Source organism: Gastrolobium bilobum, unplaced genomic scaffold (assembly GCF_033153095.1).
Source record: "Gastrolobium bilobum isolate Gb01-03AN ecotype WA unplaced genomic scaffold, APGP_CSIRO_Gbil_v1 utg5528, whole genome shotgun sequence".
Classification (NCBI taxonomy): domain Eukaryota; kingdom Viridiplantae; phylum Streptophyta; class Magnoliopsida; order Fabales; family Fabaceae; genus Gastrolobium; species Gastrolobium bilobum.
Window position 1 is genome coordinate 74,261 of NW_026896747.1, and position 21,434 is coordinate 95,694.

Genomic DNA, 21,434 nt, shown 5'->3' on the forward strand with positions numbered 1-21,434 from the left:
TTTTGATCAACCAATCACACAATAACAGAATTACACATTACAAATAGCAAACAAAGCAAGACATTCATCTTTGACCAAAGATTAAGCCTATGTGCAAAGTTAAAGCTTACTTTTTAACCTAATTGACTTTTTAATTAATCAATCTTTGACCTAATTATTTAAATTATTCTAGACAACATTTAATTAAATTAAAGATATTTTTATCTCTTAAAATTCACCAGAGAATTTAACTAGATTGTCAGAACTCAGTTTAGACCTAGTTTGAAAAATTACCAAAATATCTCCGTTATCACAATTTTGGTATTTACGTCTCTAAACACAACTTATGCTCTTATTAGGTCCTAATTTACTTGCTAGGCATGAATTCTATCTCTTTATTCATTATCATGATAATTTCATGATTTAACTGTTAGAATCCTCTTAACAGTCACAAAATTCACACACTGTCTCACTTACCTCGATTTAACACATCTTGAGATTTAGGGTTGTTATAAACATCATGATCTTGAAAGAGGGCGAGTAAAAATGTAGAAATTTGGGGAAGTTTTATCACCGGCTAGATCTTTTTGAACCGATGAGTCACCGGTAATGATACTCGGTCGATTCAACCCGATTCATACCAATTTGTTAACATGTCCGATCCGGTATGATACCCGGACCGATCACATGGACGGTTTACCGGTTTCCGATTCAATTTGACTGGTCCGATCCAATTTTTATAACACTTGTTACAACTACCAACATTATCTATTTCCATAGGATAACATAGGTGATAAGAGATAACAAGGCATACCAATCCTAAAGTTGAGCCCAACTATGATATTTAAGTTATATAATTGTGCATTTAACTCGTATCCAACTGTGTCCCAAACAAATAAGAGCATTCATATGTAACTTCAAGGTTAGAATAGTGAACATCATTTTATGGGAACCAAACAAGCAACATTTTTCTTAAGCAGAAAGGTAGAACAAGTTTTACAATATACAAGCAGATAGAACAAATTTTCCACAAGAATCCTTGTTATTGGTTTATATAGAACATAATCTAGCCCAAGGTTCTAGTCAAACCATAATATAATATACAGCTATTGCAATGGCCAAGTAACATGAAGATATTGTCTCAGCCAAAGCAGCAAAAGACCAACGAAAACATTGAACTATTAAATGATATTTGGTAGACGGATTAGCCAATCATCGGAGTCTCGATGACCTTTTTAGATTCATCAACATACAATCGAACTCGCTGGGTTTTGTAATCACAAGTGACACCATAATTAGGCAGAACCACTCGAATTTCAACCCCAGCCATCTCTTCCTTTATCTTTTTCTCTGCTTCTTCTGCAGTGACTCCAACCAGCTCAGGCCAACTTGTTTTTGTAGGATTATTTGTCCCCAGAAGCTGGTTGTAAGACCCTGCAACCACATATTTTGATCCCACTTGATGAATTAATTTGGCTTCGCATTGAATATTAGAAAAGAATAAAATTAACACTCACTTGGCAAGGACTCATTAGGTTGCTCTTGAGGAGGATTAGTTCCGTATCCTTGTTTTTCCTCAGCCATAAATACCAAAAAACAGAACACTTTTCAAAATATCCTTTGCTGATCTGTGAGGGGTATGAAAGTTATCTTAAGCCTAAAGCTTTAAGTAGGGACTAAGAAAATCTATTACTCGATAGGGTTGGTTCTTTCTAGCTTGGCACCTCTTGGATATTTGTTTAATGAGACGAGTAAGCCGGTTTTTCCAATGCTATGTGCCTCGAATTTGTGGTGTCATGTAAGCTAACTTGGACTATACGTTTGGTGTATATAATGGTGGTGACATGCAAATAATTTACTAGTAAAAGGGTTTCAAGAAAAAAAGTCAAGATAATATCTTTGCTCTAGCTAGTATATACCTTTTGTTATCAAAAGTAATTGGGAATTGTCAAAAGATTTAGGTTCAAATTCAAAAATAATTCTATATTCAATATGGAATTTACGGCCTGGAATAGAAGTTGCAGCCCGGAAACCGATAAATTGCATTTAAGTAACGTAGAACACATTAACATACTTTGTATTCAAAGTAAATTGCCGTGTACTTGTGTTCATTGAAATGAATGTCAATACCAGGAAATACCCGAATCAGAGATTCAAGCCACGTTACGTTTGCATGTTCACTCTGCTCCAGAGCTTCTTTTGCCTTGATGTCATCATTAAACATTCTAAGAGCACCTATTGTTGACAAAGAGTTCACTAAATAAAGGAAAATGGGAGTAAAGTCTACAATTAAGAAGGAGAAATGACATAAATAGTAATGAAACCTTTGGTTTGATTTCAATCTACCTAATTAAATTTCAGTAAAGGAAGAGAAAGAGACCAACTCCCTTTACATTCTTTATTTTCTCATGCAGTACGAAGGTGCAGCCACTAAACAAAGAATCCTACTTATTTTACATCACTTTGTTACCTTCTCATTTGGCAATGAGGCAACAAGTCAGACTGTGATCATAGCACACATTCTTTAACACCAAAAACTAAGTATGTTCAACTATCCTGATCTCCATTAAAATCCCAAAAGCAAAATTCAGAAGCCAACTCAGCTTGCCAACAAGAGGCTTGATAGTAAATCTCGTTACCAAGCATATTTCAAAAGGGATATGGTGGTTCAGGCATAATCTCAAACAAGTTAAGAGCAATTAAACAAACATCAAAAAATTACATTAAAGTAACAGTTTGTCCCATCTCATAAGACAATTCCATCCTGGGCCAACCAACAATCCACATTTCAATTGAGAGCAAAAAATTAATAGACATTTTCTGCCACAAAATAAAATTTTAATTCAAGAAAATGAGAAATCAATATTCGTTATTAGATGTGATGATGAACTTCTTTAAAAATATTTATTCACCAGGCTTTGAAAAGTATATTTCAGCCACATTTCAATTAAATATTTTCTTGATGAGTACAGCTGCATTTCGATTTTCAAGTTAAAACTACCTACATTATCTATTTCCATTGGACATAATAGGTGATCAAAGATAACAAGACAAATACCAATCCTAAAGTTGAGCTCAAATATGATATTTATGTTATATAATTTACAATTTAACTCGTATCCAACTATGTCGCAAGCAAACAAGAACAATCATATGTGGGGTATTTACCCTTTTAATTTTCCTATATGGTATTTAATTCTCGGTATTTATCAATGCGATCTTTAGTGTCACGGGGGGTCCCAACTATATTTAGTGTCGTGATTCTCCCTCCGGCACTGTCGTAAATTTTTTTTTTTTTTAAGCCGAGTGCCGCGACAACCCCCTCTTTGGCACTCACACGATTGTGAGCCACGTGACACAATCTCGTTACCATAGGCAATACTAATACTGTTACCGCAAAACTTCGGAAGACCGTAACTTTTGACTCAGATATCCAAATCAGATATTTTTTTATTTCACATAACTTTTCGAGATCTACACATTTGGCATATTTTATCTCTCTTAAACATAATTCGAATTTCTAACAAAGGTACCAAGACTTATATTTGAAGTATTTTGATGAGTTTAATATATATATATATATATATATATATATATATATATATATATATATATGTAAACTCATTATATATATATACATATATATATATATATATAGAGGTAGGATCCTTTGACACCGGTGTCAAATTTGAAATTTAACACCTCATCTGAGAGCCATTAGATAAAAAAAAAAAATCAATGGCTCTGATTTGTAAGCATGTGACACCGTTGATTTTTCTTGATCTAATGGCTCTCAGATGAGGTGTCAAATTTCAAATTTGACACCGGTGTCAAAGGATCCTACCTCGTATATATATATGGATAGGATATACTTACCACCAAAAAAGTTTACCACCTTTACAACCAACTTAATCACCGTTGATTTCCGTCAATCTATCGGTTATAATTTTTTGGAAATTAATAATTAATTAATAAATGCGACACAATAATTTTCAAAAAATTATAACCGTTAGATTGATATAAATCAATGGTGATTAGGTTAGTTGTAAAGGTTTGTAAACTTTTTTGTGGTAAGTATATTTTTTCCAATATATATATATATATATATAGGCTTTAATGTTTCTAAAGTGAATGTAGATAAGTTATCTACATTCGCTCCCAAAATGACGCAGTTTTGGGCTCACTGTATTATCTACATTGACTGCAGAAAAAGAGAACCCGTATATATATATATATATATATATATATATATATATATATATATATATATATATATATATATATATATATCCTTTGACACCAGTGTCAAACTTTAAAATTTGACACCAAATCCTAAATATTAATATCAATCAATCAACTGTTATGATTTCTGCTAATCAAACTTATTAATTAATTATTAATTTTCTATAAATGATAACTGTCGATTTGCAAAAATCAATGGTTAGGATTTTGATGTCAAATTTCAAGGTTTGACACTGGTGTCATAGGATTCTGCCTATATATATATGAAAAATATATTTCTTCAGACACTTTAAATAAAGTTATCTACAGTTACCCTTTATAATTATGTACTACTAGTAGTACATAGTTATAATATTAAAGTTTCTTTTTTCTCTCTCTCCATGTCAGCAGATAGGTTCTGGAAAGTGAATGAAGAGAGAGAAAATAACAACTTTAATGTTATAAATATGTACTACCAGTAGTACATAATTATAAAGGGTAGCTGTAGATAACCTTATCTGAAGTGGCTGTAGAAATATTTACCCCAATATATATACATATATAGATATATTAACTTCCTCGATTTTCAAACAGTTTTGCTTAGATTTTATTTTATTAAATTTCTATATGTTTTAGTTGCAACAAATAATAGTTAATTTCAAATTTTATTTTTGTGAAGAAAAGAAAACGAAGAAAAAGTGGAAGCAAAAAGGAAGAGCCCTAGCAATAGGGAAAGAAGAAACAAAGCAGAGATAGACGATAACATATTGGCCATGCTTGATGCCGCTGAAGCTATCGTCTATCCCTTCTATGTTACTTCTTTCTCTTCTGCCAGCGTTCTCCTTTTTAGGATAATAATATATGATGTTTGCCAATTTTTGGCGTTAAGAAGTAGAAACCCTTGATTTGTTTAGCTTTCTCGATTTTGAAATCAATTTTGTGCGAGACAATAGTTAAAAGTTGTCGAGCATTTTATTTTCTATCCCTGCTCTGCGGGTTCTCCATTTTTGCTCTCACTTTTTTTTCATAGTCTTTTTTTTGTGATTGTGGTTTCATTGTTACAAATTCGAACTATGTTTGTGAGAGATAAAATATGTCAAATAAGGTGTTATTGCGTAGAGCTCGAAAGATAATGTGAAATAAAAAAAATCATCTAATTTGGACTCCCGAGTCAAAAATTATGGCCTCATGAAATTTTACGGTAACGGAACTGCCTACGGCAACGAGATTGTATAACTTGGCACATATCTAAAAGGGTTTGTAAACTAAAATAAATAACGTTTTCGAAGTATGTATAGGTTATGGAGCTACTTGGTTGGTGATGTTAAGTGTATATGTTATGTTTTTTGCTTTAGGTATGAGTTGCAATTCTATATTTGAATAATGTAAATACAAAACCATGTTCAAGAAAGTAAAAATAAAATTTTATCTGTAATTATAAATCAATTATTGTGATTGCAACTGCGCTAAAAATCATAAACAATGTTAACAAATCGGTTATAGAACGGGACGTTACACGAATCGCGAAAGTGATTGAACATATGAGTTCTTCTCGATAAGATCTTCAAATCTACCTTACTCACTCAAATCCGATACACGAAGCTAAAACATCAAGATTATTAGAGGTTATGGATTTTAGAGAGAAGGGTCTAGAGCTGCTCGAAGTATTACACCAAAAGACATCAAGTTTGGAATGCTCAACAGTGTTACCTTCAACTTAAGAAACCCTATACATAATGCAAGCTATTGAGCTCCGGCCCATATAAGCCCACATAATCTTGTTTTCCCATATTAGACTTGTATGTAAATATATTATTGGATTATATTATTAATATATCCAACAACAAATAAGAGCAATCATGTATGACTTTAAGGTTAGAATAGTGAACATTAATACATGGAAACCAAACAACCTGAATTTTTCTTAAGCAGAAAATTAGAACAAATTTAACAATATAAAGGCAGATGGAACAAATTTACCACAAGAACCTTCTTATTGGTTTATATAGAACATAATATGTAGGCCAAGGTTCCGGTCAAACCATAATATAACATACTGCTATTGCAATGGCCAAGTAAAATGAAGATATTGTCTCAGCCAAAACAGCAAAAGACCAATGAAAACATTGAACTATTAAATGATATTTGGTATACGGATTAGCCAATCATCGGAGTCTGGATGACCTTTTTAGATTTATCAACATACAATCGAACTCGCTGGGTTTCGTAATCACAAGTGATAAGATAACCAGGCAGCACCACTCGAATTTCAACCCCAGCCATCTCCTCCTTTATCTTTTTCTCTGCTTCTTCTGCAGTGACTCCAACCAGCTCAGGCCAACTTGTTTTTGTAGGATTATTTGTCCCCAGAAGCTGGTTCTTGGACCCTGCAAAAACACCTTTATATACCACTTGGTGAATTAATTTGGCTTTGCACTGAATATTTGGAAACAATAAAATTAACACTTACGTCGCAAGGGCTTTTTGGGTTGCTCTTGAGGAGGATTAGTTCCTTGTCCTTGTTTTCCCTCAGCCATAAATACCAAACGCCCGAACACTCCTCAAAGGATCCTTTGCTAATCTTTGAGGGGGATGAAAGTTATCTCAAGCCGAAACCTTTAAGTAGGGATTAAGGAATCTATGACCAAACAGAGTTGGTTCTAGGTTGGCACCTATTTTGGAAATTTGTTTCATGAGACGAATATGCTGGTTTTTCCAATGCCATGTGCGTCGAATTTGTGGTGTCACGTAAGCTAACTTGGACTAAATGTTTGGCGTATATAATGGTGTTGACATGCAGATAATTTATTAGCTCTGAAGAAAAAAACAGGGTTTCAAGAGAATCAGTCTAGATAATATCTTTGTTCAAGCTAGTATATATATACCTTAAGTAATCAAAGTAAAAGGGAAGCTGTCAAAATTTATAGGTTCAAATTCAAAAATAATTCTATTTTCAATATGAAATTTACGGCCTGGAATAGAAGTTGCAGCCCGGAAACCGATAAACTGCATTTAAGTTAAGTAACGTAGAACGCATTAACATACTTTGTATTCAAAGTAAAATGCCGTGTACTTGTGTTCAGCGAAATGAATTTCAATACCAGGAAATACCCGAATCAGAGATTCAAGCCACGTGACGTTTGCATGTTCACTCTGCTCCAGAGCTTCTTTTGCCTTTATGTCATCATTGAACATTCTCAGAGCACCTATTGTTGACAAAGCGTTCACTAAATAAAGGAAAATGGAGTAAAGTCTACAATTCAGAAGGAGAAATGACATAAATAGTAAAGAAACCTTTGGTTTGATTTCAATCTACCTAATTAAATTTCAGCAATGGAAGAGAAAGAGACCAACTCCCTTTACATTCTTTATTTTTTCATTCAGTACCAAGGTACAACCACTAAACGAACAATCCTACTTATTTTACATCACTTTGTTACCTTCTCATTTGGCATGAGGCAACAAGTCAGAATGTGATCATAGCACACATTCTTTAACACCAAAAACTAAGTATGTTCAACTATCCTGATCTCCATTAAAATCCCAAAAGCAAAATTCAGAAGCCAACTCAGCTTGCCAACAAGAGGCTTGATAGTAAATCTCGTTACCAAGCATATTTCAAAAGGGATATGGTGGTTCAGGCATAATCTCAAACAAGTTAAGAGCAATTAAACAAACATCAAAAAATTACATTAAAGTAACAGTTTGTCCCATCTCATAAGACAATTCCATCCTGGGCCAACCAACAATCCACATTTCAATTGAGAGCAAAAAATTAATAGACATTTTCTGCCACAAAATAAAATTTTAATTCAAGAAAATGAGAAATCAATATTCGTTATTAGATGTGATGATGAACTTCTTTAAAAATATTTATTCACCGGGCTTTGAAAAGTATATTTCAGCCACATTTCAATTAAATATTTTCTTGATGAGTACAGCTGCATTTCGATTTACAAGTTAAAACTACCTACGTTATCTATTTCCATTGGATAAAATAGGTGATCAAAGATAACAAGACAAATAACAATCCTAATGTTGAGCTCAAATATGATATTCATGTTATATAATTTACAATTTAAATCGTATCCAACTATGTCCCAAGCAAATAAGAACAATCATATGTGGGGTTTTTACCCTTTTAATCTTCCAATCTGGTATTTAATTCTCGGTATTTATCAATGCAATCTTTAGTGTCGGGGGGTCCCAACTATACCGAGTGTAGTGATTCTTCCTCCAGCACTCACATAACTTTTTTTATTTAGCTGAGTGTCGCGACAACCCCCTCTTCGGCACTCACACGATTGTGTGCCACGTGACACAATCTCGTTACCATAAGCAATACCGTTACCATAAAACTTCAGAAAATCATAACTTTTGATTAGATATCCAAGTCAAATGATTTTTTTTATTTCACATAACTTTTCATGATCTACGTAGTAACATCTCATTTGGCATATTTTATCTCTCTTAAACATAATTCGAATTTCTAACAAAGGTACCAAAAATCACAAACATATTTTAGACTTATATTTGAAGTATTTTCATGTGTTTAATAAATATATATATATATATATATATATATATATATATATATATATAGGGGCACGATATACGTACCACAAAAAAAGTTTACCACTTTTACAACTGATCAGACCAAATACAATATGGGCTGGCCAGTATGTATCAAGCCTAATCACACACGGTTGAGATGTGGACTGTTGTTCTTTGGTCTTGGGCCTGGAGTGGGAGTTGGATCTTACTTCGTCTCTGTCCTTTGCTGTAGCGCGATGAATCCGAATAGGTGGGGTACCTGAAAAGACACTCCGATGCTTAAGTCAGTATCAGAGGCAGGAGTTTGTATGTTATTAATGTAAAGAATCATCATACCTTGGTGTTGTACCATTTGTTTATATAGTGGTTATGATTCCGCTTTAGCAAGGCGGCTTGGCCTCTGAGTGGCCAGTCTTGGGCTGCAGGTCAGTGCTAGGACCTGAGTAGCCTTATCTCCAGTCGTAGAGTCGCAGCAAACTGGAGTTGTATGTCTGTTATTAGAATAAAGGCACGGTGGGATTGCCTTGGGCCTTAAGTTAGCTTCCTTAAGGGGGTTTTATCCGCGATATGTGCATCGCGTATTGTCCAGCGCGATGAGTGCATCGCATCTTATGCACTATGTTTGTCCATCGCGCTTGCTCTGGATCCTTAATGGGTTTGGGCTTCTCCATATGTCACAGGGCCTCTCATGGGCCTATATTTTATCCGGATCAACAACCAACCTAATCACCGTTGATTTCCGTCAATCTAACGGTTATAATTTATTGAGAATTAATAATTGATTAATAAATGCGACCCAATAATTTTCAATAAATTATAATCCTTAGATTGACAGAAATCAATGGTGATTAGGTTAGTTGTACAGGATTGTAAACTTTTTTGTGGTAAGTATATCCTTCCCTATATATATATCCTTTGACACCAGATCCTAACTGTTAATATCTTCCAATCAACGGTTATGATTTCCGCCACTCAAACTTATTAATTAATTCTTAATTTTCTATAAATGATAACCGTCGATTTGCGAAAAAATCAACGGTTAGAATTTTGATGTCAAATTTCAAAGATTGACACCGGTGTCAAAAAATCCTGCCTATATATATAGGGGCAAGTTATATTTACAAACATTTTTGTTTACAAACTACACTATCTTCTCCCGGGAAAACACTATGTTTCACTATGTTCTCCCAGGAGAAGATAGTGTAATTTGTTAAAATTTGTCAAAAAAGTTTGTAAACGGATCTGTCCCCATATATATATATGGATCAGGATATTCTTACACCGGTGTAAGAATTAGAAGTCTTACACTCAATCTTGACCATTGATCCACTTTTATCCAATGGCTCACATTACTAAAAAATTAGAGCCCATTGATATAAGAGGAATCAACAGACAAGATTTAGAGTGTAATTTATACTTGTGTAAAATGATCCTGACTCTATATATTATATATATATATGAAAAATATATTTCTACAGCCACTTTAGATAAAGTTATCTACAACTACCCTTTATAACTATGTACTACCGGTAGTACATAGTTATAATATTAAAGTTATAAAAGGGTAGTTGTAGATAAATTTATCTAAAGTGGCTGTAGAAATATTTACGCTTATTTATATATATATATATATATATATATATAGATATATATATATATATATATTAGGTTCCTCGATTTTCAAACAATTTGCTTAGATTGTAATTAATTAAATTTCTGGATGTTTTAAAATATATATTAATTAATTATATATATATATTACGCCTATTCAAAAATTCGTTTTGTGAAGAAAAGAAAACGAAAAAAAGTGGGAGTAAAAAGGAAGAGTTGCAATTAATTAGGTATGAGTTGCAATTCTATATTTGAATAATGTAAATCGGAACCATGTTCAAGAAAGTAAAAACAAAAATTTATCCGTAATTATAAATCAATTATTGTGATTGCAGCTGCGTTAAATATCATAAACAATATTAACAAATCGGTTATAAAACGGGGTGTTACACGAATCGTGAAAGTGATTGAACATATGAGTTCTTCTTGATAAAATCTTCAAATAGACACCTTACTCGCTAAAGTCCGAAACACGAAGCTACAACTTCAAGATTATTAGAGGTTACAGGTTTTAGAGAGAAGAGTTTAGAGCTGCTTGAAGTATTACACGTAGAGACATAAAATTTGGAATGCTCAATAGGGTTACCTTCAACTTAGGAAACCCTAGAGATAATGCAAATTATTGAGCTCTGTCCCATATAAGACCAAATAATCATATTTTCCCCTATTGAACTTATATATGAACATATTATTGGATTATATTATTAATATATCCAACAACAAATAACAGCAATCATATGTGACTTTAAGGTTAGAATAGTGAACATCAATCTATGGGAACCAAACAACCTTAATTTTTCTTAAGCAGAAAATTAGAACAAATTTTACAATATACAGGCGGATGGAACAAATTTACCACAAGAACCTTCTTATTGGTTTATATAGAACATAATGTAGGCCAAGGTTCCGGTCAAACCATACTGCTGTTGCAATGGCCAAGTAGCATGAAGATATTGTCTCAGCCAAAACAACAAAACACCAACGAAAACATTGAATTATTAAATGATATTTGGTAGACGGATAAGCCAATCATCGGAGTCTGGATGACCTTTATAGATTTATCAACATACAATCGAACTCGCTGGGTTTTGTAATCACAAGTGATATGATAACCAGGCAGCACCACTTCAATTTTAACCCCAGCCATCTCCTCCTTTATCTTTTTCTCTGCTTCTTCTGCAGTGATTCCAACCAGCTCAGGCCAACTTGTTTTTGTAGGATTATTTGTCCCCAGAAGCTGGTTCTTGGACCCTGCAAAAACACCTTTTTATACCACTTGGTGAATTAATTTGGCTTTGCACTGAATATTTGGAAACAATAAAATTAGCACTTACGTGGCAAGGGCTTTTTGGGTTGCTCTTGAGGAGGATTAGTTCCTTGTCCTTGTTTTCCCTCAGCCATAAATACCAAACGACCGAACACTTCTCAAAGGAACCTTTGCTAATCTTTAAGGGGGATGAAAGTTATCTCAAGCCGAAACCTTTGAGTAGGGATTAAGGAATCTTTGACCAAACAGAGTTGGTTCTAGGCTGGCACCTATTTTGACATTTGTTTAATGAGACGAATATGCTGGTTTTTCCAATGCCATGTGCGTCGAATTTGTGGTGTCACGTAAGCTAACTTGGTCTAAATGTTTGGCGTATATAATGGTGTTGACATGCAAATAATTTATTAGCTCTGAAGAAAAAAACAAAAGGGTTTCAAGAGAATCAGTCTAGATAATATCTTTGTTCAAGCTAGTATATACTATGTAGCACCGATACGACACGCGACACGTGACACGACACGACACGACACTCCGACACGTCAATCTTAAAAAATTATGGATTTCGACACGTTGGGACACGTTTTAATATTAAATAATATTTTTAATTTATATAGTGTATATTTCATTTAATATTTAATAATTTAACAAAAAAATGAAACTAAATTAATAATACACATCAACACGTTATAAAGATGGAAGCTTTAATAAAAAAATACGAACTGGGATGAGAGAGATATATAATATCAGATAGAGAGATCAAATCATATTAGAGAGAGATACAACAAGAGCGTGATGGGAATTGACAACAATGATGCTGAGATGATCTCTTATCTACTTAAGTGGAAAAAAGACAAAAAGATAAAATTGATATGATCAGGTGGAAGTTTTATTAATATATTTTAACTTTTTTAAAAAAAAAAAAATTTAAAAAAAAATATTAAAAAACAATTACGAAAATGCCATTTGACCGTGTCGGACACGGTCAAATTCGCGTGTCGGAACAGTCAACGTGTCGGAAAAAGTCAACCGCGTGTCCGACACCGTGTCGGAGCGTGTCGGAGCGTGTCGCCGTGTCAGAGCGTGTCGGACCCGACTCTTCCTGTTTTTACAAGTGTCCGTGCTTCCTTGAGTATATATACCTGTAATGACGAAAGTAAGTGGGAAGGTGGCAATATTTATTGGTTCAAATTCAAAAATAATTATATATTCAATTTTGAATTTAGGGTCTGGAATAGAAGTTGTAGCCCGAAACAGATAAACTACATTTAAGTTGAGTAACGTAGAGCTCATTAACATACTTTGCATACAAAGGAGAATGCCATCTACTTGAGATATAAATGATTTTATTTTAGTTTAGTTGTGATATTCTACAAACTTCTTTTGCTCCTTTATATAAGAATCTCAGTACAAATTAATCACTATTCTATTAAATCAATTTTTTCTTTATTTTCTCTTTTTCATATTTATAATATGACATCTGAGCAAATCTTTTATCCTCTGTGAACAGAGATTTTTGCTACTATCACCGTTTTTCCCTTTATTTTCTTCATTGTTCTTCCTTTTTCCAGATCGGTGTCTCTTTTGCCAAGATTTGTATCTTTTCTCTCCTCTTCTTCCAGATCTGATCCCGAACTGTGAATTTTTTTAACATCTATCTTTTCTTAATAACCTTCTTCCACTATTCTCATTCTACAGATCCATTCCTGACTCTTCCTTTCCGCACTCTACTTAGGGATTGTCAGAAACTCTAAGCAATTTCAAGCGCACCTTTTTGCCATCAAGGGCGAGCGCTCTTCTCATCCCTATTTCTCCTAGATTTATGTGTTCGTTTAGTTCATTTCGATATCAGTGATTATGTTTCCCGCTCTCTCCTTCGGTGAGTCACATAAGCCACCACCGCTTCTGTCAAACTCCATTCGTCGTTGTTCATCAAATAGGTCGGCGTTACCTTCGTTCGTGCATCCTTCATCGTCGTTCATACTTGTGAATCCAATCGCGTCTCCTTCTTTGGCCGCATCCCTCTTCTCAGATCTCAAGTTTGTTTCATTTTTTTATCTAGCGTCACTTGTCCACTCGCATCATGTCTGTCCACCAGCGTCGTTTATTTCTCTGATCCGATGAACGACGCCAAAAAATGAAACAGGTTTGAGATCTGAGAACTGGAACGCGGCCAAAGGAGGAGATGCGACCGGATTCACAAGTATAATTGACGATAAAGGCAGCACGAATTGGGGTAACACTGACCTGTTTGCTGAACAGCAACGGAGGGAGTTTAATAGGAGCAGTGGTGGCTTGTGTGACCCACCGAAGGAGAGAGCGGGAAGCATCATCTCTGACATCAAAATTATAATGACCCTCACATTTAATTATGGATTTAATATGGAAGAATAATTATAGAGAAAAAGAGATAAAGTCACCTTAGGTGAAAAATGAGTTAAAATGATAGTTAAGGAGTAAAAATGCGGGTAAACAAAGTTACCCGAAAAATATTCTAGTCCGGGTAAAGTTTGGTATTGAATGGAGGTGTGTAGATAGATAAGTTGTTACCCAGTTAAAACAACTTAACCTATTTAACGTTATAACACAGTGACCTTATTACTTCTTTTCCCATCCATGCGCAGTCGTCCGTCTGTCTCCATTCGTCCATTAGAGAAGCTAGGTTTCCTTTTTATTTCTTTGATTTCTCCATGAATCATCAATCAAATCCTTGGCCCATTATACCAATCTCATAGGAAATCACCCAAGGAAGCCATTCCTCCCCTCCATTTGAGCTGATTTCGTTTGTGGAGGGAGATATTCATCACCCCATTTTCGGTTCACTATTCATCCAAGGTGAAAAGGGGAGTTTTTTATGTAGCTTTACTTGGAGGTTGCCTCTTAAACCTTGTACAAGCCATTGGAGGTAATAAAACCCTACTTCCATGATAGTATTTTGATGATTTGAGCTATGAAAAATTATGAGCATGTGTGGGTGGAAGGAGGCTAGTTTAAAATGTGAAATGATGATTTATGGTGTATGTTTTGGAGATAGGAAAAGGAAAATAAGCATTTGTATGTTAAAAAAAAAATTTGAAAAAAATCCCATGTATCTCTTCCCCTATGCCTCGGCCTTGTGAGGGTAATTAGGGTGTGATGTGAAAAATGTTGTTCTATGTATTGAGAAGATTTAATATGTGAGATTGGGTATAAATTTGATGAATTAGTAAGAATGTTAAAGTGGGGAAAATCCTATGGTGTGGTACACCATTTTCGGCCATGATGGGCTTTGGAGGGACTTGATGTTCCGAAATTAAATTGGAACCTTGTGGATGCATGCATATGTAGGTGCAAGTTATAAGTTAAGTGAAGATAATGAATTGAAAAAGAAAAGACTCCTTGGAAGTCCCTTGGAGATTTCGACCTATAGAGGAGTTTTTAGGAATAGATTTTGTTACATTTTATTTAAATAAAATGTGTGGTTGTTCCAATGCATGAAAGTGATGAGTTAAGAAGTGAAATGGCTTGGAAAAATTGTTAAAAATATCTTGATCCCCTACGGGTATGTCCACGGCCTTTTAAAGAAAATGGCATGATTTATGTTGAAAATTCTCAAGTGAACACTTGATTAAATTAAAGAACGCGAACAATTATAAATGGTCTAGACTTGCGTATTGGCATAGGATTGGCAAAAACGTAAAGAAACGGAAATAAGCGAGAAAATGTATGCCTTATGAAAATCTAGGCATGATAGCATTTTATTGATTTGTATTTTGGATTCTTTCTCAAGGTGTACCTAGGGACTGGAAAGGATCAGAATCTCTTGAAGATATATAAGTAACTTGTGCCACAAGTAAGCGGATTGAAAAAGCTTCAAGAGGTAAGCTCTATGTTTATGGGGTTCGCTCCTACTTTGTGTTCCGCCATAGTGTACGGACTGTGGTCGGGTTGTATGATATGTATGAGATATATGATATAGATGCATTCATATAGAGCTATATGATACTATGATATGTTTTGTTTTGATGTGTTTACTTTGATATGTGTTAATATGATATGTTTTGTTGAGTTCCTCTTGGGGTCCACCCTTGGGAACCCATACACTGATTTCCACTTGGGGTCCTCCCCTGGGATTGACTGTGTACACATTTGTTATATGACTTGTTCTGATATGATTTCTGTCTTGATCTTTGGCTGGAATTGACTTGTAAGGTACACTGATGTCTTCTTGGGTTCCCCTGAGATTGACGGTGTACGCCTCTGATATGTTCTGGTTCCGCTTGGGGTCCTCCCTTGGGAACATGTGCGTTGATTTCCGCTTAGGGCCCTCCCTTGGGAATGACTGCGTACGCCTCTGATATGTTCTGGTTCCGCTTGAGGTCCTCCCTTGGGAACACGTGCGTTGATTTCCGCTTAGGGTCCTCCCTTGGGAATGACTGTGTACGCCTCTGATATGTTCTGGTTCCGCTTGGGGTCCTCCCTTGGGAACACGTGCGTCGATTTCCGCTTGGGTTCCTCCCTTGGGAATGACTGTGTACGCCTCCGAAATGTTCTGGTTCCGCTTGGGGTCCTCCCTTGGGACGTACGTTGATTTTCGTTTGGGGTCATTCCTTGAGAATTACTATGTACATCTCTGATATGATTTGTTTTGTTCTGATTTGATTATTGTAATGTTTTGTAAAGGATATTTGTTACGTACGTTGATTTCCGCTTGGGGTCATCCCTTGGGAATGATTGCGTACGTCTCTAAGATAACATGTTTCGTTCTGATGTGAGTATTCTGATGCTTTTTGTAAAAGATATTTGTTACGTGAGTTGATTTTCGCTTGGGGTCATCCCTTGGGAATGACTGCGTACGTCTCTGATAAGATTTGTGTATATGCTTGGTTTAGTTATGATATTGGATTACATGATATGTTATATGAGATATGTTCAGCTATGATATTTGCTTATATGATGTTTTGTATATTATGTATCTGACTGTCATGCAGGAAGTTAGCCTAGGGTATGGAGAGTTCTCTATAAACCTAGAGCTTACTAGAGATTCGTCTCTAACCTCGTTTGGGGATATGATTTCAGGAACACAGTTAATTGAAGAGCCCTCATGGGACAAGGACATTACCCGTGGCTAGAGGTACTAGTATGAGGATATGGAGTTCTGGGTAGCCGGAGGCTACTATTTATTATAAATGTTATTTTTAGAGAACATGGACTGTTGTATGGTGTTCTATTCATTTGGTGATCATGATATCTGATCCTTTATTTTGTATATGGCCTGTATATGTTTTGTACATGTCTTTCAGTTGGATGCATGTACATTTGAGTATTCAGGCATGTTGATATGATGATGTATTATTCAGTTTATGTTTATGTGTTGGATTGTATGCTGTTAGACATAGTGGCACAGAGCCAAGTTATGCATGCGCCCATGGATGGGTATATGATCCTATATGGATATCTGGTATGTCTGAAAGTATATACTGTAGAAATTGTCTATCAGGATACCTTGAGAGTGGGATTTGCAAATCTCCAGTTGTCCAATTTACAGAGGTTACTCTATCAGATTTTCGTCTCCGTCCAATAAGAATTAAATTAGAAGAAGTGTGCAATGTGATATGTCATGTGAATTAAGATTAATGAAAAAAGAAAAGTTAGCTCGTATTTTCGTAAGTTAAGTCTTCCGCTGTTTCTGTTTGTATCATATGTATGTTAATTGAACCGGCTCGAGGCTGGATGTTACAAAAATGAATTAAACGAACGAATAGATCTAGGAGAAACAAGGACGAGAAGTGCGCTTGTCCTCGACGGCAAAAAGGTGCACCTGAAATTGCGTAGAGTTTCAGACGATCCCCAAGTAGAGTGTGAAGAAGGCTATAAAGGAAGAGTAAGGAATGGATTTATAGAATGAAAATAATGGAAGAAGGCTATTAAGAATAGATAGAAGATAAAATAAAATTCACAATTTGGGATCAGATCTGGAAGAGAGAGAGAAATGATACAGATCTTGACAAAAGAGACACTGATTTGGACAAAGGAAGACCAATAAAGAAAACAAAGGGGGGAAAAAAGTGACGGCGGCAAAATCTCCGTTCATAGAGGATGAAATATTTGCTCTGATACCATATTAGAAATATGAAAGAGGGAAAATAAGGAAAAAATTGATTTCATAGAATAGTGATTAATTTGTACATAAATGAGGTTCTTATATAAAGGAGCAAGAGAAGATTCTAGAATATCACAACTAAACTAAAATAAAATATTTATATCTCTAATAGGATTCAGGAAAATGAGTGTCAATAGCAGAAGAGAAGATACCCAAATAAAAGATTTTTTTGCCCTGATGTCATCATTAAACATCTCAGAGCACCTATTGTTGACTAAGAGTTTACTAAATAAAGGAAAATGGGATAAAATCTATTATTAAGATAGAGAAATGACATAAATAGTATTGAACTTTTGGTTTGATTTTGATCTACCAAATTGAATTTCAATAATGGAAGAGAAAGAGACCAACTCTCTTTACATTCTCTATTTTTTCATGTAATACTAGAGGTACCTCTAAACAAACAATCCAACTTATTTTACACCACTTTGCTACCTTCTTATTTGACCATGAGGCAACAAGATAGAATTTCATCACTACACACATTCTTTCACACCAAAAACAAAGTATGGTCCACTATCCTAATCTCTCCTTAAATCCTAAAAGCATTCAGAAGCCAACTCCGCTTCCCAACAAGAGGCTGATAGTAAATCTCATTACTAAGCATATTTCAAAAGGGATTTGACTATTGTTGAGGCACAATATCAAACAAGAGAAATTAAACAAACATCACAAAATCAAATTGAAGTAATAGTTTGTCCCATCTCATTTAACAATTTAACCAGTTCTTTTGTTGTTTCCCTACACAAGACCTCGGTCAACAACCTAACCGAGTTCAAGGTGATGTCCTCCTTGTACGTGGAGATGGAGGAAATTGAGAGAGATAATGTCATGTACAAGGAAAGATACCCCCCCTCACCAAGCCTGAGATGCATAGAAGCAGAGGAGTAAGAAGAACTCAGATGCCCGTCTTACTATAGGGAGATATGAGAATTACACACCCCTGTCAATATGTCAAAGTCCCAAATTTGGACAGAAGTGGCCCGGACCAAGTTGCAATGTGTTGAATGGCCTAAGCCCCTTAAGCGGCATAGAAAGATAGACAAGAGCATACGTCGTGTGTTGCACGATGGATATGGTCACATTACAGATGAGTGTTGAGATCTGCATGACACCATCGAAGAAGTATTGTGGGACGAATGACTAAAGTATTATTTCATTTGCTTTTAGGAAGAGACAAACAATGGAATATGGTGACGAAAAAGCATAAGTAGGACTAGGAGCCGCAAAGGAGTGATAACAAGGGAAGAGGCCGACAAAGGGACGACCACAAAGAGCCCCGGACGAGCTTGGTCCCTCTTCTCTCCCAATAACAATTAGTACCAAGATCTTGACATTGACGTCAACACAATCTATGCAGCTAAGGAGGACGGGGAAATCTACTAATGCACAAAGGAAGTACTTGAAAGCATAGTTGTTGGTATAGCACGATACATACCGTGTGATACAATATTATTCAGAATCTCTGCAATACGTATCAATTGGTTGTATCATAACATGTCTTGTATCAGACTGTGTATAGTTGTATCGTACGACGATACAGTATCGAATCATCTAACGTACGAAACAAAAATCAAACCAAAAATGTGACTTGATTTGATAGTGAAAGAAAATATCAAAAATCTTTTTAATAAGAGAAAGAAAACAAAGATTTGATTTGTGATTTAAATTCATAAATCAATCACCAAAAACCAATATTAGTTATGTCACTTCTAGGTAATGATAGTGATAATATTAGTCTTGATAATCGATGAGTAGGAGATAACTGGTTTGAGCTTTAGTTATTTATGTATTTTGCTGATTGGATTCATTTTGGAATTAGGATTTATATATTATATATTTTTAAATTATCTGTTGTTATATTTCTGTATCTTACGATTCGATACGATACACGACACAAAAAATTTGCCGAATAAAACACAATATACATTGGTAGGGGTGAAAGTGGGCTGGGCTGGGCCGAGCTTTGCCCCAAAAAGCCCAAGCCTACGTCAAAAAATTTCAATTTGGCCCGGCCCAAGCCTAGTATGAGTCTGACTGTTAGCCTGGTTTGGCCCGTTTATGAAAAAAACAAATGGCCTGACTTGGGCCGTTAGCCTGTTAATTTTTAACTTCCAAACAGAACCATGAATCAACTTTACAAAGTACTCAAATTCTGTTGCTACACCAAAAATCATATTTTCAACGTCCAAACAGAATCATGAATCATAACAAAACTAATACAATATGCATTTAAGTCATTTTCAAAAGCAAAATGCTCAAATTAAATAACATATATTTCATCAGATCCAACAAACAAATTCATACTATGTAAATTAAAATAACTACATCAATCCAACAAACATATCATGATGCTTGTAGTAAGTATAACCTCTGCCAATTTTTTTTTAATATAATCTAACATGTTATGATGTTGGTTCCTCCTTTATAAGAAATAAAGTAAGATTTCTATTAAAATATAATCGAATATGATTAAGTTATAAATAATTGTAATTGATTAAATTTATATCTTTTTTTTTCTTCAAGGCATATTTACTCTATTTTATTTTATTTTATTTTATTTAAAATAAATAGTACAATATAGGCCGACCTGTAGGCTTATAGGCTCGGCCTTTTGAAAGTGGGCCTACGGCCTTTTTATTAAATAGGCTTTTTTAAGGTCTGAACCCGGCCTATTATACAAAATATACTAGGTCAGATCTATCCTGACGTAGGCCGACCCGACCCAGTTTCACCCCTATACATTGGGATTCAACAACCTTGCTTGAAAGAAATGTTTTCATTACGGACAAAGCCCAGCTTGAATGAGTACGGTAATAAAGCCAAATTGGCCTCACTTGTCTTTATAGAGGAAGATATGGAAGGAATCCTTCCAGGCTGCGAAGACAGTCTTGTCAACTCAGGTAACCTTATCAATTGTAAGGTAAGGAGAATGTTGATCGACAATGGGAGTGCGCCTCACATCCTATTTTGAAACGCCTTCAAAACACTCAATCCGAATAAGGATGACCTCAGGCCATGCACTACCAAACTCATCGGCTTTAATGGGGAATGGACACCTCCTAAGGCATCCAACGAGTTGAAGTTGACTCGGTAAACCCGAGAGGCCATTAAATCGAAATGTGTTCAATTCTTTGTAGTAGACAGCCCATCGGCCTACAATTTCATCGCCAACGAACAATCAACATTTCAATTGAGAGTAAAAATAATAAGGGTTTAGTACGTGTCCTTTTAAAGGATGTAAGTTGCATTCTTTAAATTTTGTACTCTATGTACTCGTAGTAGTACATAATTATAATATAAAAAGTTGCTTTTTTTCACTTTTCAGTTTTCACTTCAGCTGATGTGAACGAAGAGAGAGAAAAAAAGTAATTTTTCATGTTATAAATATGTGCTACTGGGAGTACATAGAGTAAAAAAACTAAAAGAATACAACTTACATTCTTTTAAAGCACAAATAATTTTCCCAAATAATAATGGATATCAGCCCCACAAAATAAAATGTTAATTCAAGAAAGCGTGAAATCAATATTCGTTATTAGATGTGATGATGAACTGCTTTAAAAATTATTAGTTGTGGATAACAGACAGAAGAAAAACACAAGGAATGGGAAATCTGTATATTCCATTACATGCTAAGAATGACGATTACAAGTTGCAATA

General features: G+C 34.8%; 3 protein-coding genes across 6 annotated transcripts; all 3 read right to left on the reverse strand.

Annotated features, from left to right (window-relative positions):
• Positions 1-968: 968 nt before the first annotated feature.
• LOC133301808 (subtilisin inhibitor CLSI-I-like) lies at positions 969-1,613 on the reverse strand. Of its 2 annotated transcripts, XM_061501502.1 has the most exons (3): positions 1,497-1,613; positions 1,152-1,413; positions 969-1,119 (listed from the first exon to the last, which is right to left on the reverse strand). In XM_061501502.1, exons 1-2 carry the CDS (start codon positions 1,561-1,563, stop codon positions 1,184-1,186), a joined length of 297 nt encoding a protein of 98 aa, XP_061357486.1. In that variant the 5' UTR covers positions 1,564-1,613; the 3' UTR covers positions 969-1,119; positions 1,152-1,183. The 2 variants fall into 2 exon arrangements, with proteins under 2 accessions (XP_061357486.1, XP_061357485.1); XM_061501501.1 differs by having other exon boundaries at positions 969-1,413.
• Positions 1,614-6,078: 4,465 nt separating this feature from the next.
• Positions 6,079-6,918, reverse strand: LOC133301823 (subtilisin inhibitor CLSI-I-like). 2 transcript variants are annotated; one of them, XM_061501520.1, is made up of 2 exons: positions 6,671-6,918; positions 6,079-6,587 (listed from the first exon to the last, which is right to left on the reverse strand). In XM_061501520.1, exons 1-2 carry the CDS (start codon positions 6,735-6,737, stop codon positions 6,358-6,360), a joined length of 297 nt encoding a protein of 98 aa, XP_061357504.1. In that variant the 5' UTR covers positions 6,738-6,918; the 3' UTR covers positions 6,079-6,357. The 2 variants fall into 2 exon arrangements, with proteins under 2 accessions (XP_061357504.1, XP_061357503.1); XM_061501519.1 differs by having other exon boundaries at positions 6,084-6,599; positions 6,671-6,906.
• Positions 6,919-11,108: 4,190 nt separating this feature from the next.
• On the reverse strand, positions 11,109-11,891 carry LOC133301825 (subtilisin inhibitor CLSI-I-like). Of its 2 annotated transcripts, none has more exons than XM_061501523.1 (2): positions 11,700-11,891; positions 11,109-11,628 (listed from the first exon to the last, which is right to left on the reverse strand). In XM_061501523.1, the coding sequence occupies exons 1-2, from the start codon at positions 11,764-11,766 to the stop codon at positions 11,324-11,326; spliced, it is 372 nt and encodes a 123-aa protein (XP_061357507.1). In that variant the 5' UTR covers positions 11,767-11,891; the 3' UTR covers positions 11,109-11,323. The 2 variants fall into 2 exon arrangements, with proteins under 2 accessions (XP_061357507.1, XP_061357508.1); XM_061501524.1 differs by having other exon boundaries at positions 11,109-11,616; positions 11,700-11,890.
• Positions 11,892-21,434: the final 9,543 nt, after the last annotated feature.

Bases quoted from the DNA above. Each gene is read 5' to 3' on its own strand.
- LOC133301808 (XM_061501502.1), bottom strand. From the start codon at position 1,563: ATGGCTGAGGAAAAACAAGGATACGGAACTAATCCTCCTCAAGAGCAA. The intron at 1,414-1,496 runs GTGAGTGTTAAT...ATGTGGTTGCAG, and splicing joins ACCTAATGAGTCCTTGCCAA to GGTCTTACAACCAGCTTCTG.
- LOC133301825 (XM_061501523.1), bottom strand. From the start codon at position 11,766: ATGGCTGAGGGAAAACAAGGACAAGGAACTAATCCTCCTCAAGAGCAA. The intron at 11,629-11,699 runs GTAAGTGCTAAT...TGGTATAAAAAG, and splicing joins ACCCAAAAAGCCCTTGCCAC to GTGTTTTTGCAGGGTCCAAG.
- LOC133301823 (XM_061501519.1), bottom strand. From the start codon at position 6,737: ATGGCTGAGGGAAAACAAGGACAAGGAACTAATCCTCCTCAAGAGCAA. The intron at 6,600-6,670 runs GTAAGTGTTAAT...TGGTATATAAAG, and splicing joins ACCCAAAAAGCCCTTGCGAC to GTGTTTTTGCAGGGTCCAAG.